Source organism: Anomalospiza imberbis, chromosome 1, assembly GCF_031753505.1.
Source record: "Anomalospiza imberbis isolate Cuckoo-Finch-1a 21T00152 chromosome 1, ASM3175350v1, whole genome shotgun sequence".
Taxonomy (NCBI): domain Eukaryota; kingdom Metazoa; phylum Chordata; class Aves; order Passeriformes; family Viduidae; genus Anomalospiza; species Anomalospiza imberbis.
The window spans coordinates 8,437,953-8,450,562 of NC_089681.1; the positions used below are offsets into that span (position 1 = coordinate 8,437,953).

Genomic DNA, 12,610 nt, shown 5'->3' on the forward strand with positions numbered 1-12,610 from the left:
TGCACATCTCATGTGATGCAAAATTAAAAGACGACAAGATGACAGCCCCAGATAATGCACTTTTCAGTGTATTCACTTTATATGTGATATATTCTTCAAATTTAAAGAATAGGGAAGTTTTAGTCATTTCCATGCTAAACTTGGCTAGATCAGAAAAGTGGGCACAAGACTTGTCAAATTTTAAATTATAACTTACCATTTGGAAAAGTGTCTTTGGTGACAGAAGAACCTAAAGAAACCCATGTAAGTATATTTGAATTTGCACTTGTCCCTGCAGAAATTGACCATTTCTAGGACAAAAAAATGCCTTTTTTTTCTTACATATTCATTGAAAATAACAGTTTTCCTCAATCCAATAGTACCACAGTGATTCCAGGCAGAAAAATGGGTATTTTATTCTCACAACACCAGGGATATATATTGGTTTGAAACTCCAAGCAGGAGCCAGGTCTGCAACCACAGAGACACACAGGATTTGCAACTTGAATCGATTCAGTATTTGACAAAAAAAAAAAGCTGAGGCAGTGAGAAAAATCACCACCAGTCACAGGACAGCAATTCCAAACCCTTGGTGTTGGTGAGACAAAACTGCTTTGGGTCTTTTCAATAATGCAGTATTTAACCTTCTCTGAACTAAAGGCAATGGTGCACAGCCAGTGGAGTCAGAAAGGAAGTTCAAGGACAAACACAGCTCCCGCCACACAATAAAGCTGTGAATTCTGTAAGCCACCAATGAAAAAGATGGACTAAACTTGATGAGTCCATCTCTGACAAGTGACTGATGGACCTAAAAATTTTGGTAAAGGAACCCTCAAATTGCCAGAAGTGAAAGACACATTCAGGAAAAAGGCAATTTGCACAGATATTTCATAGTATGTTTGTACAAATCTGACATCCTATTTCTACTGCAGACAAGACTCTGGGCTGGCCAGACAGTTGGTCTGACTCAGGAAACCTCTTCTTCAGAAAGTCTGCTAATTCAAAAAAGTGTTTCACTATGTTGCTCCAAGCCTCAATCTGGTCTTGTATCTTAAGTTTGAGAGCCTGCTTTGAGATTGTCCCTACAAAAATGATTAAAATGTTTCAGAATTAAAAATTTTCAATTCATTATTTATTGTTGTATCTACTTTTTCTGTGAATGAAAAAACTTTTCCATGTCAGTAACTTACTGAGATTCTGTCCAATTTCATTCATCTGCTGCTTATCATATGTGCCCTTTTCCACAGGATGTCTAAGAGAAGAACTTCCTTAGCATTGTTGGCTTATTTGTTTTCTACCACAAATGCAGTAGTGTCTTGGACAACTTGTGGATGATATTAAAATAAACGACTAAAAGCAAATTAAAGTTCTTTGTAACGACATTGTACAAAGGCACGTCTGCCCACAAGAAGAGATGAGATCACTGTGAACACATTGTTGAAAGACATTTACTGTAAAGAATAAAGTGCATTGCAAAACTCCAACCCTGAAACTGATGAAACACCAAAACAGTTCAAGAACAGAAATATCTCCTAATTACTTTGTAACATACATTAAGTAATTCAGTACTGTAAATAATTTACTGATTGTATAATTTGCCTACAGGCTAAAATATAACTGAAGGTTCCCTCAAGCCTTGCAATGTAGAAAGCTGAGTATCAATGACTGCACATAACCTAAGGAATACAAGCTAAACGTGCAGCTGAAGATTCCCTAATGCTTTAAAGCATATGCAAACAATCACTAGCTCACCAGAAGAGAAGTCCACGGAAAGGGAGCCCAGGCACGTAACAATCTCAACAGACCTTTATTGTGAGTATTAGAATGCAGTCAACATTATTGCTATTATAAAAAACAAATCACAGAAGGATTTTGCTTCTCTCACAGAAGATTTAATCATAGTGCAGTGCTGCCTCTCTCAGAGTCTTTAGTGACAATACACTGATGCACGTGGCTACAGCTGAACACAGGAGGCTTGGCCAGTTTTCAGGAAAGGAAGACAGCTGTTTGAAGCAAATAGCAATTGAACTAGCTTCAGTTATCCCACCCACAGAGTAAGGGAAGGGAACTTCTGTCCTGAATGATTTTTCATGCTAGTTCATTTTCTCCATGGGGTATCCAATTTTTCATTTGGGTTGTTCAGGCTGGTGCAGAATGGCTGCCAAATGCACAATCTGCACTCGGTGCAGTGTATTTTCACCATCGTTAAATGCTCTGTATTTGTTTCCCATATACAAACAGATATACACATAGTGTATAATATTTATTGCTAAAGACAGACCCCCACACCCAGTGCCCAGGACATAACAAAGTATAATAGAAACCATTACTGAAGCATTTCAAACAGCCTCTGCAAAATCCTCACCTAAAGCCATATGCAATCAGTACAACAGAAAAAAATTGTGAGCTAATAAAATGTGAGAATAACAATGGGTATTTCAAAAGTGATTAAGTCTCTGACTTTAATAAGCACTCCAAAATTAAGGTGCATATACTGAAACATTTTTAAGCAGTAGAGCAAAAACCTATAGTTCCAGTGTTCTAAACAATCCTGCTTGCAAATGAATGGCATCATTGCACACACCCCCTTTACACATCAGCACCTCCACAGAGCTAGTAATAGGGCAAGGCAGCCTGACTGCTCTTTTGGCTGGGAAGCCCCTGCCTGCAGCCCAACCATCCTCCACTTGTTTCTACACCAAGCTCCAGTTCAGTTCAGGATCTGTTTTGTGCCTTTAGAGTTCCAGTGAAGAAAAAGGGTTACAGCTTCCCTTTAAATACAAAGGAAACAGTTTGGTTTACAACATCAAATACTTTTATAATTTTACTGTAATGTTTGAATGACTCCTTTGCATCCCAACCCTCAGATTGGTAAGGAGTACCAAGAGTAGAGCTGGAGCCCAACAGTGCCAGAGGGGTTTTACTGTAATATTAATTCAAGTCTAGTTAAGTTAGAAGCCAGATGGGAGTAGAGGAAGATCACCAATTGCACAAGACAGAAGAGGCTTAAGAAAGGCATCAAAAACACCTGGAGATTTTGATTATGGCGCACACACTCCAACTGTACACAAGTCCCAGGACACTCTGGAGGCTGTGGACAGAAGAGCCAAAGAGGCCTTTCCCCATGACTGCTTCCCACAGCAGCCACTGGGCATGAGAACAGAGGTGTGACACCCTCCAGGCACCTCAGAAGCCAGAGTGCAGAAAGCTGAAGAACAAAAGGAGAAAAAGAGGCAAGCTGCAGAATGAACAGATGAGCACATGTAGAAGCTCAGAGATAAAATTAAGACAGACAGGTGGCTGTCAGCCATACAAAATTACTGCATCCATGGAAGAATAGTTTCAATTTTTTGCCACCCAGCAAATACAGGATATCTATCAGAAAATTGCAACCAATCTTCTTTGTCTATTTGAGAGAAAAGAGACTCCACAGCTGAACAAAGATCTATGCATCTAAGGCCAGAATATCCAAAATATGGGCACTATTCAAGCTACAGCTACCCAAGAAAAGGGTTAACAGGAAGCATCTTCCAACACATTCCCTGCAATATGACCTGAAGTATGTCCATTTTGTAACCAGAACGTGGCAGCCCCATCATGTCATACCAGATCACAGCACCAACACCACGTTTCATTTGTGACTGCAGTACTGCTGTCCTGCAACTGAAACACAGAATTCCTGACGTAGGTGCCTCCGGTATGGTCACCGTAGGAGCAGGTCACAAATAGGAGCAGGCTTTTAAATGAAATCACCCTGATACCACCATTAAAAAAACTAACAGGCAAACCCCTAACTAAACCTCAGACAAAAAGCTGGGCATTCAAAGGCTCCAAAAGTTTGCCATTTAGCTCTGTGAAATCACAAGAGGCTTCTGTAAAATGGCATTTCCCTTTTGTCTATTACTATTTAGAACTCCTACTCAGTGACAGAAGGCTGCAAATTCAAACATTTTGCCTTTCTGTGCACACATATCAAACAGTCCTTACATTGCCATATACTATTTTTTCCTCAGAGAGGGTCTGTCCCCTTCATCAAACAATGCAGTCATGATTCACACCCCAGTAAATGATGTTGCAAATAGACTGAGTGTACATCCCTGGCTTATTTAGAGAGGAAGCAGGAAGACAGATGGAAAATTATGCCTACAGGAATAAGATTCTCTTGATAAGGCCGACTAGGAAGAAATACTGGTAAGAGCCAGATCACACTGGGGTTGACTGGCACATGAGCAAAGCAATCAACTGTAGGTTACATTCTGTGCAAACACTTAGCATTTTTATGGCACTTGACTTGTGTTTAAAAGAAAAACCTCAAAAGCATCCCAAACCTTTGAATACTTGAGAAACTGGGGTCAGAAACTAATGTCCACATGTTACAGACCAGCACCACGACTTGAGAAAGCAAACTCAGACAAGTTTGTGAAACACTGGAGCAGGACACGATGCATCATACATAGCACGGTCCGTACGGACACCGAGATTGTATTTCTTAGAAGATATGAATGATTGCAGGATTTTTTATAATACATGGCTACACAATGAACACAAGGAAATTAAAAAAAATACTGAACAGATTGTTTTTGTAAGCACAGTCCATCCTGAACAAGGCAGGATCTTGAGGAGTAAAATTACATATTTGTGTAAATTAAGAGGCCATTACACATACAAACAGAAGACACATTAAAGCTGCAAGGGCAACTTCAACTTTGACCTTAGGATTTCCTTTTCAGGATACCATTCCTCCATCTCTGTAGTAAGAATAAAACCTCTGTCCTCCCCCCTGAACTTTCCAAGTCCACCTCCACCTTCAGTAACATTTACAATTATATTACATCACACACATGCACACACATTGCATAATATTGCTACAGTGTATGCTGCATAAATTCTGTAAATACACTCCACTTTGTTTCAAAGTAATTCATCTGGATTTACACTTCTCTTATACAGTACACACAGTACCACATTCAAGGATATGCAGCAAGTGAATAGTCTGTAAAAACGTCTCACATATCCAAAAGCAAGTAGGTCACTCAATTATTCATGTTTGAAGCAGTTATTTGAGCATCATCTATAAAACACAGAGTATTTATTAACAGTTGCTATAAAATGTCAAAAACTCCACAGCTCTAATGTTCTTTCTGCATTATGGAGTTGCCAATCATCCCATAATTCCATGTTATCATGCAGCTCTGTGATGTCTCCTACAAGCTTGATGTGGGAAGACTTTAAATAGCAACCGCTCTGTAACAGGGGTTTACATGTTGCTTTGGCCATCAGGAGTGATAACTCACTTCAGGTATGACAGACAGAGAGGAAAGGTCAGGGTAGGTTTACTTTAGCAATGAACCAGCCACGCTGCTTTCTTTCTCAATAATGGTTTTATCATGAAAGTTCAATGCACTGGTTGCAAAGTCTTTCCCAGATAATCCATCTTTGGCACATTTTTCAGTTGTATGCATCCTTAAAAGGCATTCCAAGATTTTTTGATGGTCTGTACATAATAACAATCACTTTTTTACATTTGTATGTAGATCAGGAAGAAAAGTGGAAAATGTAGAGTATGCAGAATAGGTTTAATAAACAGTTTTACATACAGTACCTTACATATAGAACAGTGTGTTTGCAAATTTAAATAATTTTTGAATGTACAGTGGCTTGTACTCTTATCAAAAGGTAAATTCAAGTTTACTGTCTATCGGTTCTAAAATGCATTTATACAGATAACTAGAACTGATAAACAGACATGAGGCATAAAATGTTCAAGTATCTTAATGTCCTCAGTTAAATAGCCTCCTTTTAACAGTCATATTTTACAAATTTCAAAACTTGTACATACATTATTTTCAATTTTAGAAACTGCTTGTTAAAAGGTAATATGAACCACCAGTTCTTGTAGTCTGTGGTAATAAAACTAGACATGTGTAGATAGAAATGTGTATGGTATGTATATATGTACATGTAGCTAGACACATATACATACACACACAGACACGGATGTAGCACTGGGTACAGCGGCAACTTATCAGCACAGGAAATGTCCTGGGCTCAAAATCCAGCAAGAGCTAACAGAGCAAGTAGGTTGCCTTTGGTTTCAAGACATTTCATTCAATGAAGCTGAAAAATTTTATAAAAACAACTTGGATAAGGTATCTTGTGACTTTTGCCACTAATGGTTTAGAATTTCCAAAGCCACAGACAGTTTTGCTGCTCCTGTCATTCCTCATCCCCACTGAGGATGGTGAAGTGTTCAGAGGGCCAACATCAGAATAGAGCTACCCAGGACAAAAATTGTACCTTGATTCCTGAACACTGCTATAGAACATAAAAAAATATAAACTAGATACAATTTTGGATGGACTGCTGGCACCAAGTAGGACTTTGGAAAAAACCTTTGCCTAAGTCATAATTAAACTCTCATCCCAATGATTTTAATATTATTTGGCACATCTGACCACTATTTTCCACTTCTGTTTTAAAGAAGCCTAGGGGTGCTGTTCTAGGGATTTCTATTTTAAAAAATACTTTAAAAGGGAGACCATGACAAGTAATTTTTTTCAAAAATCAAAGCTATTATGTTTGTTTTCCTGAACACTCATACGAGAAAGAAATAATCTAAAAACCTTCCTTGTAGAGAAGATACAGCTCTCTCTGTATCTATCGTTCACTAGCAAGATAAGAGGATTGCATTTTTAGTCAGCTGAATTCTGCTAATTTAGAGATGTGTGTCAAGGGTTTCAAAATAGTAGCACTGCTCTTTGAAGAGTTGTTGTTTGTTGAATTTTCTTGTATCTGGAGATTTACTTGTTCAACATGTTAAAATCCTGAGAAATTGGCATTTCTCAGTATATTATTAATAATTTTGAAGCCTGGACATTGAATATTCGTATTTTCAATAAAACAGATTCCTAACTCTAAACTTCCTCTTTTCTTTGTAAAGCTTCAGCCTATTAATGTCATCAGCAAAGAACCAGAAAAATGCTCAGCTTTTTGCTGCCTTCCTGTCAGTCTTGTGGCTAATAAGAAAATTCATTGTAAAGAACCTATTTTTACTTCTATATTCTTCCTTTTGTCATACAGAGCAAAGCGTTGCTATTTGCTGTACTTTTCCCATGTCGATTAAGAGCTGCTTGATACGTCGCTTGAGCTGAGGCAATCTTGCCAGAGGATCTGGTGGTTCCAGTTCTCCAGTGAAATCAAGCCAGCTTTCTAAAACTACAGAAGGGAAAGGAAGAAGCTGGTTAGAGTAAGTCTTTGAGAAACAGTGTCCATAAAAATTAAACTTTTGTTTCTTACTTTGTGTTTCAAAAAAAGGGAAATACACTGAGGCTGTGATTTTTATGCAATAGAATAAATTTTGTTAGGGAAACACCAACTAATTCCATATTTCTCTTGAACAATCCAATCTTCTGATTTGATTGTTGCTGTAAAAAGGTATCTGGGAGTAAATTTTACCCTTGGCCCACAATTTACCCTCTCCACACATAAAAGCAACTTCAGTTCATGGTCTACTCTGATAGTTCTGGAACAGAAAATGCAACCCTTAAACACAAGCCTTGCTTCTGCCACCTTAACAGGCTTCTGTGGACAAGGTCCAGATTACAAAATGGTTTTCCAATCTTCAACAAATGTTTTCAAGGAATTTCTCTGCTTGTAGAAACAGAGAAGGAAAAAGGTCAACCCTGTTAGTTTAGAAACATTGTGTCTAGGAAAAGCAGGGACACTGGAAGTAAAACTGCAAATAGAAATAAGACAACTGTATTTATTAAAAGATTAATTAAGGAGTCCTAGGATTAGACTACAAGCTCCCTTAATTACTAGTTTCTATGACTGGCAAGTCACAGACACTTATGTGCTACAATATTCTCATATAATATAACTTCATTCAAGTTTTCCCATAAAGACTGAATTGCCTTCATAAAACTACTTGCTTACTAATAATACAAACCCAAAGTGGAATAAAGTACAATAAACACCTTTTTTTTCTCTAAGTATTAACAATCACTAGAACAAAAAATCTAGGCAAAATCACTCCAGGTGCAGAAAAAGCCATTAACTTTATGGTTCATATCTGGACAAAGACTAGACAAGTTATCCAAGCTTTCTGAAGTCTGAGCCCGTGCTCAGGGGTTCTGAGTGCTTAATCTACTTTATTAAGCATTGAAAACTTGAGGAAGAGGATGGGGAGATCAACAGCTCTACTTATAATTCTGGGACCCAAATTTGAACAGAATACTTAAAAATACATCCTCAGTGCCTCAGATCACTTTGAACACATTAGTTACGAGAGATGCTGCTATAGGTACATTAACAAGTAATCTGGCAATGCAGTTACCATCAACTTCCTTTTCAATCAGGTCCATTCTGCTGGTGACTTCGTTCTGTACATTCTCTATATGGGTGAGGAGATTTAGCTGCCATTGAAGATGTGTGTCCACTTGCTCTTCTGAGCCTTTTCTTTCATTACAAACAAACACAGTGTTTCCTTCAGCAGAATTCTTCATAGGAGCAACAGAAAGAAAAAAAATGCCATTTAAGATTTTTTTTTTCTTTGTTTTAATTTCTGGTGTTGATTTCAACATTTGAGTTATATGATAAACTCTGCTGCCTTAGAATTGTACTTCTGTGTACATAACAGAAAGCTTACTCAGAAAGCCACATGCTATGACACATCAATAGACTAAACTAAACAAAATGCAGATTCCACATAAATAAGCATCTATACCTTTTGCCTCATTTCCCTAACACTGAAATTTATCAGTTCAAATACTTTCTTCAATGCAGTAAGACAGATTGTACTTCTGTGCCCTTTTTATATAAATAGCAACTTAAATCATAAAGTGCTGAACTGCACTGGTCTACTGCCACCAAAAATGTGCAAAATCCTAAGGCTGGTTTCCATGGAAAAGTCTCTACAATGCAGAAGTAGCTAAGATGTCAACAGTCACACTTTGGCACAAATAAATTGGACATCCTATTTCACAGAAGCCCAGAATGGGTCAGGTTGGAAGGGACCACAGTGGATCACCTGGTCCCAGAGGGTCATCCCAGAGCACATGGCACAGGATTATCTCCAGATGGTTCTGAAGTATCTCCAGTGAGGGGAGAGACTTCACATCCCCTCTGGGCAATCTGTTCTGTTTGCTGATTAAGACAAAAAACTTCTCTTCCTACCTGCTATGACCCCACCTACCTTCCAGACACAAGTCTGGGGCAGAACTGAACATGTTTGGGGACAGCTACAGTAACATGTGGAGTTATGCAAACACAGTATCTGAGGAAGATTGATTTCTTCAATATAATTAGTACCTTCACAGCATGCAGAGATAATACACGAGCTCTTAATCTTTCTATATTTGATGTTTCAGCTACTGAGTAGAAGTAGATAAGATTTAACGAGTTTAAAATGCTCAGCATCTCAGGTAATTAGCAGGATTAACAGCTTCAATTTTATAACTACTATGACTACATATCCAATGAAGTTCTTTCACTATTGAAGATTTTATTTTAAGGACTAGAATGCCAGATAGATGTGCTCACCCAGTGTCAGTTCGTGTCAAATGCCAGAGTAAAGAATAACTTTAATTCTATTAATACACTTCTCTGAAGAGCTCAGCTAATTTTCTACACCACATAAGAAAAAAAATGGTGTTACGTCGGTTATTAAAATATTTGTTTCTCCAGTCAAGTATAGGTAGAGTGAGAAGAGAGGTAAAGAAGAAAATAGGAACTGAAGGATTTTAAGTTACCACTTAAGCAAAAAAATCCAACTTTCATTTTAAGACTTAAAATCAATTAAAAACACCAACCAAACAAACAAAACTGACTGATCTGCAGGCAGCTTTATTAGCAACTCAGATGGGACAAGCGTGGTTAATATTCATAATGTTCATTAAAGGGGTTAAAATTATGTATCAGATATAGATTTTATTTGAAAGGTATGAGAGTTTTGACATTTTTATGATATTTAAAATCCCTTCTCTGAAGACATCAGGTTTTCTTCCACAGTGTTTTCAGTAATGAAACTGCTGGTAATGTTACGAAAAATATTTCCAATATAAGTAAGAAATGATCTATTCCTTACAATTTTCAGACCCTCTCTAAAACTACAGGAATGCAATTCTTCCCTTGCTGTAAAAAGATCCAAGTCCATAATTCTAGAACCAAAATCATCTTTCAGCCAGCTTCAGTAAGTTAGAGAAAATTTCAAAGCTAAGGAACTGAATATCTAAATAACATCACGAATGTTTTCTTTTTTCCTTCTAATGACCTCTACATTTAATCAAACAGCTCCTTGAAAAAAACCCACAAAATGCACCATGTTCTCCTCTAAGCTATGAGATCAATGTAGGTAATCAGGGAGTGATGGCAGAAGAAGAGTTAAGGATACAGGTTATGGACAAGAAATAACAGAAGGTTCAGGTGGGGAAGGCTCGTGCTTTCAGAACCAAAACCAAGGAAGCTAAATACAATTTTAAAGATAATGCATAGCCCAAAAAGTGCCTTGATAACAGTTGATCCAAACACTGTTTGCAAGAGAAACGGAAGTATGTAACAGAACTGCAGATTAGGGTAAGACAAACAGTATGGAAAACCAGAATATTAAAAGGCTCTGAAGAATGCTAGAAAGGAAAATTCAAAGCCTCAATAAACTTTGACAAGGAGAGATGAAAAGATACCTTAGAGAGAAGCCAGATCATTTAAAAATGGTCCTTCAATGTCAGGTCTGAGGTAAGTGCAAACAGGTTCATGGAGAAACCAAGGAGAGCTTTTCCATGCCTATCATGTTTAGGCAGAAGGCCTGATTTTAATGTCAAGGCTGACAACTGGAAAGGTGATCAAGGCATCCACAAAGGAAAGAACACTCTCAAACCTCGAAGAGATCTGTTTGGGACAGTGTCAAACAGAGAGCACCTAGATTTTTAGATATATGTTTTAATCTCTGAAGGAAATATTAGTTTTGTTTAACTGCTCAGGCATATTTTCCTTTAATTCTGAATACCTTTATACTATTTAGACTGTTTACGATGATGATTTAAACTATTGTTGGAAGGCTAATAAATATAATGATAAATAAATTTTTATTCTCTTACAAACAGTATTTGACACTGCTGCATGTCTCCTTACTATAAACCTGCATATAGCTGTGCAATGTAGCAAATTTAGCATAAAACCAAGTATTTTTCATTAGAATGAGCAAAAAATTCCCCATTCAGACTATACAACTTACACACCACATTAAGAACTAAAATTAAAAAAGAAAAAATATTCATCATACTCATTTCTTCCACACCAGAAATTGTACTTCTAAAGGGGGATGAGTTGGACGATTTATCCTCATACAGCTGGTATTGCAGAAAACAGAAAGGTTTGGCTCTCTTTGGTTTTTTGCTCTGAAAATTGTTCACTAAAACCAGATTAACAAGTTTCAGACCTTTTCCACCAAATAATGGATTCAAACCATTAATGTAAAAATGAAAAAGAGATGTTTAAACAGCAAAATATAATCTTGACTAAAAATGTTTCATTAGAAGAAATATGCAATATAGAAGACTGAAAAGCAGTTGCACAAGAGGTGAAATTAGTTGGTCAGTAAATCATTACATGTGGAAGGCATTCTAGGTAGCACTGCTATTAAAAGAATACATTACAATAATAAACACTATTAAAAAAACCTTGGTGTAACAAACAACAACCAAAACCCCCTAACACATAACCAAACTGAGAGAAAAAGGGAAACCTGTCCCATTTTCTTCACCTTGTAAAAACCATAGTTTTTACCAGTAGATAACCAAACTGAGAGAAAAAGGGAAACCTGTCCCATTTTCTTCACCTTGTAAAAACCACGTAAATTCTGTTCCAAGACCTTGCATTTTAAGAATAGGGTTTCCTTTCTCTCAAAATATTAGCTTGAGAATAAATTTTTAGCATAGGCAATACCTTAAACCATATCTTGTATTTCATACACCAGCTGAAATTAACATACTTCCCCTGGAACAATTTCAGTGATCCAAGTTTGCTTCTAGTGATTTCTGCTGACTTATTTGATAAATATGTTGACTTACAGCAATAAACATTTTTAAATACCTATATGTACTTCAGTTTTATCAGACTGAACATAGTTTCCAAATAAAATTTCCCAGATGAAGAATGATACTTACCTGCTCATTCATGCCACCATCTTTAAAAGAATATTGTAAACAGTTTTTATTCTCTGTGTGATATTCCTGATCTTCCTCAAAGCTACTTGTGTCTTCATCATCTGAGCTCATAGGGTCAGTGACTGCTTTGTAGTCATGACTAAAACTCTGTGGTTTTTGATAACTGTGCTCACTTGTGATGTACGTTTCTTCCATCTTCTGGGGTATACTGGGTGGCTCTTTATGGTTTTGACTATGACACGTCCTTTCAGCTGGGTTAACAGCATCCTGCAAAGTCACTAACTTTTTCTCTACCCCAACAGTTCTTTGTTCTTGCTCTTTTCTCATCCCTGAATAAGCCCAGAGATGAAGGTCTGGGTGATGCTTATTTCTGCAATGAAGGGGAGGAAAAAAAGCAAGTTATAGAGAACTTGGTGCACTTAGAGCACTGAACTATTAAGCATCCAACTCTCATAGATATTAGCTACTGA

At 37.2% G+C, this 12,610-nt stretch overlaps 1 protein-coding gene across 10 annotated transcripts in view; it reads right to left on the reverse strand.

Annotated features, from left to right (window-relative positions):
- Positions 1–6,855: 6,855 nt before the first annotated feature.
- Positions 6,856–12,610, reverse strand: part of PHF20L1 (PHD finger protein 20 like 1) — a 52,630-nt gene continuing 46,875 nt past the window's right edge. For all 10 annotated transcript variants that reach the window (XM_068180754.1, XM_068180714.1, XM_068180774.1 and 7 more), the window contains 3 exons: positions 12,141–12,510; positions 8,315–8,477; positions 6,856–7,194 (listed from right to left, as the gene is read on the reverse strand). In XM_068180754.1, the coding sequence (XP_068036855.1) occupies positions 7,052–7,194; positions 8,315–8,477; positions 12,141–12,510 (676 nt within the window). In that variant the 3' untranslated portion in view covers positions 6,856–7,051. The remainder of the gene's footprint in view (positions 7,195–8,314; positions 8,478–12,140; positions 12,511–12,610) is intronic.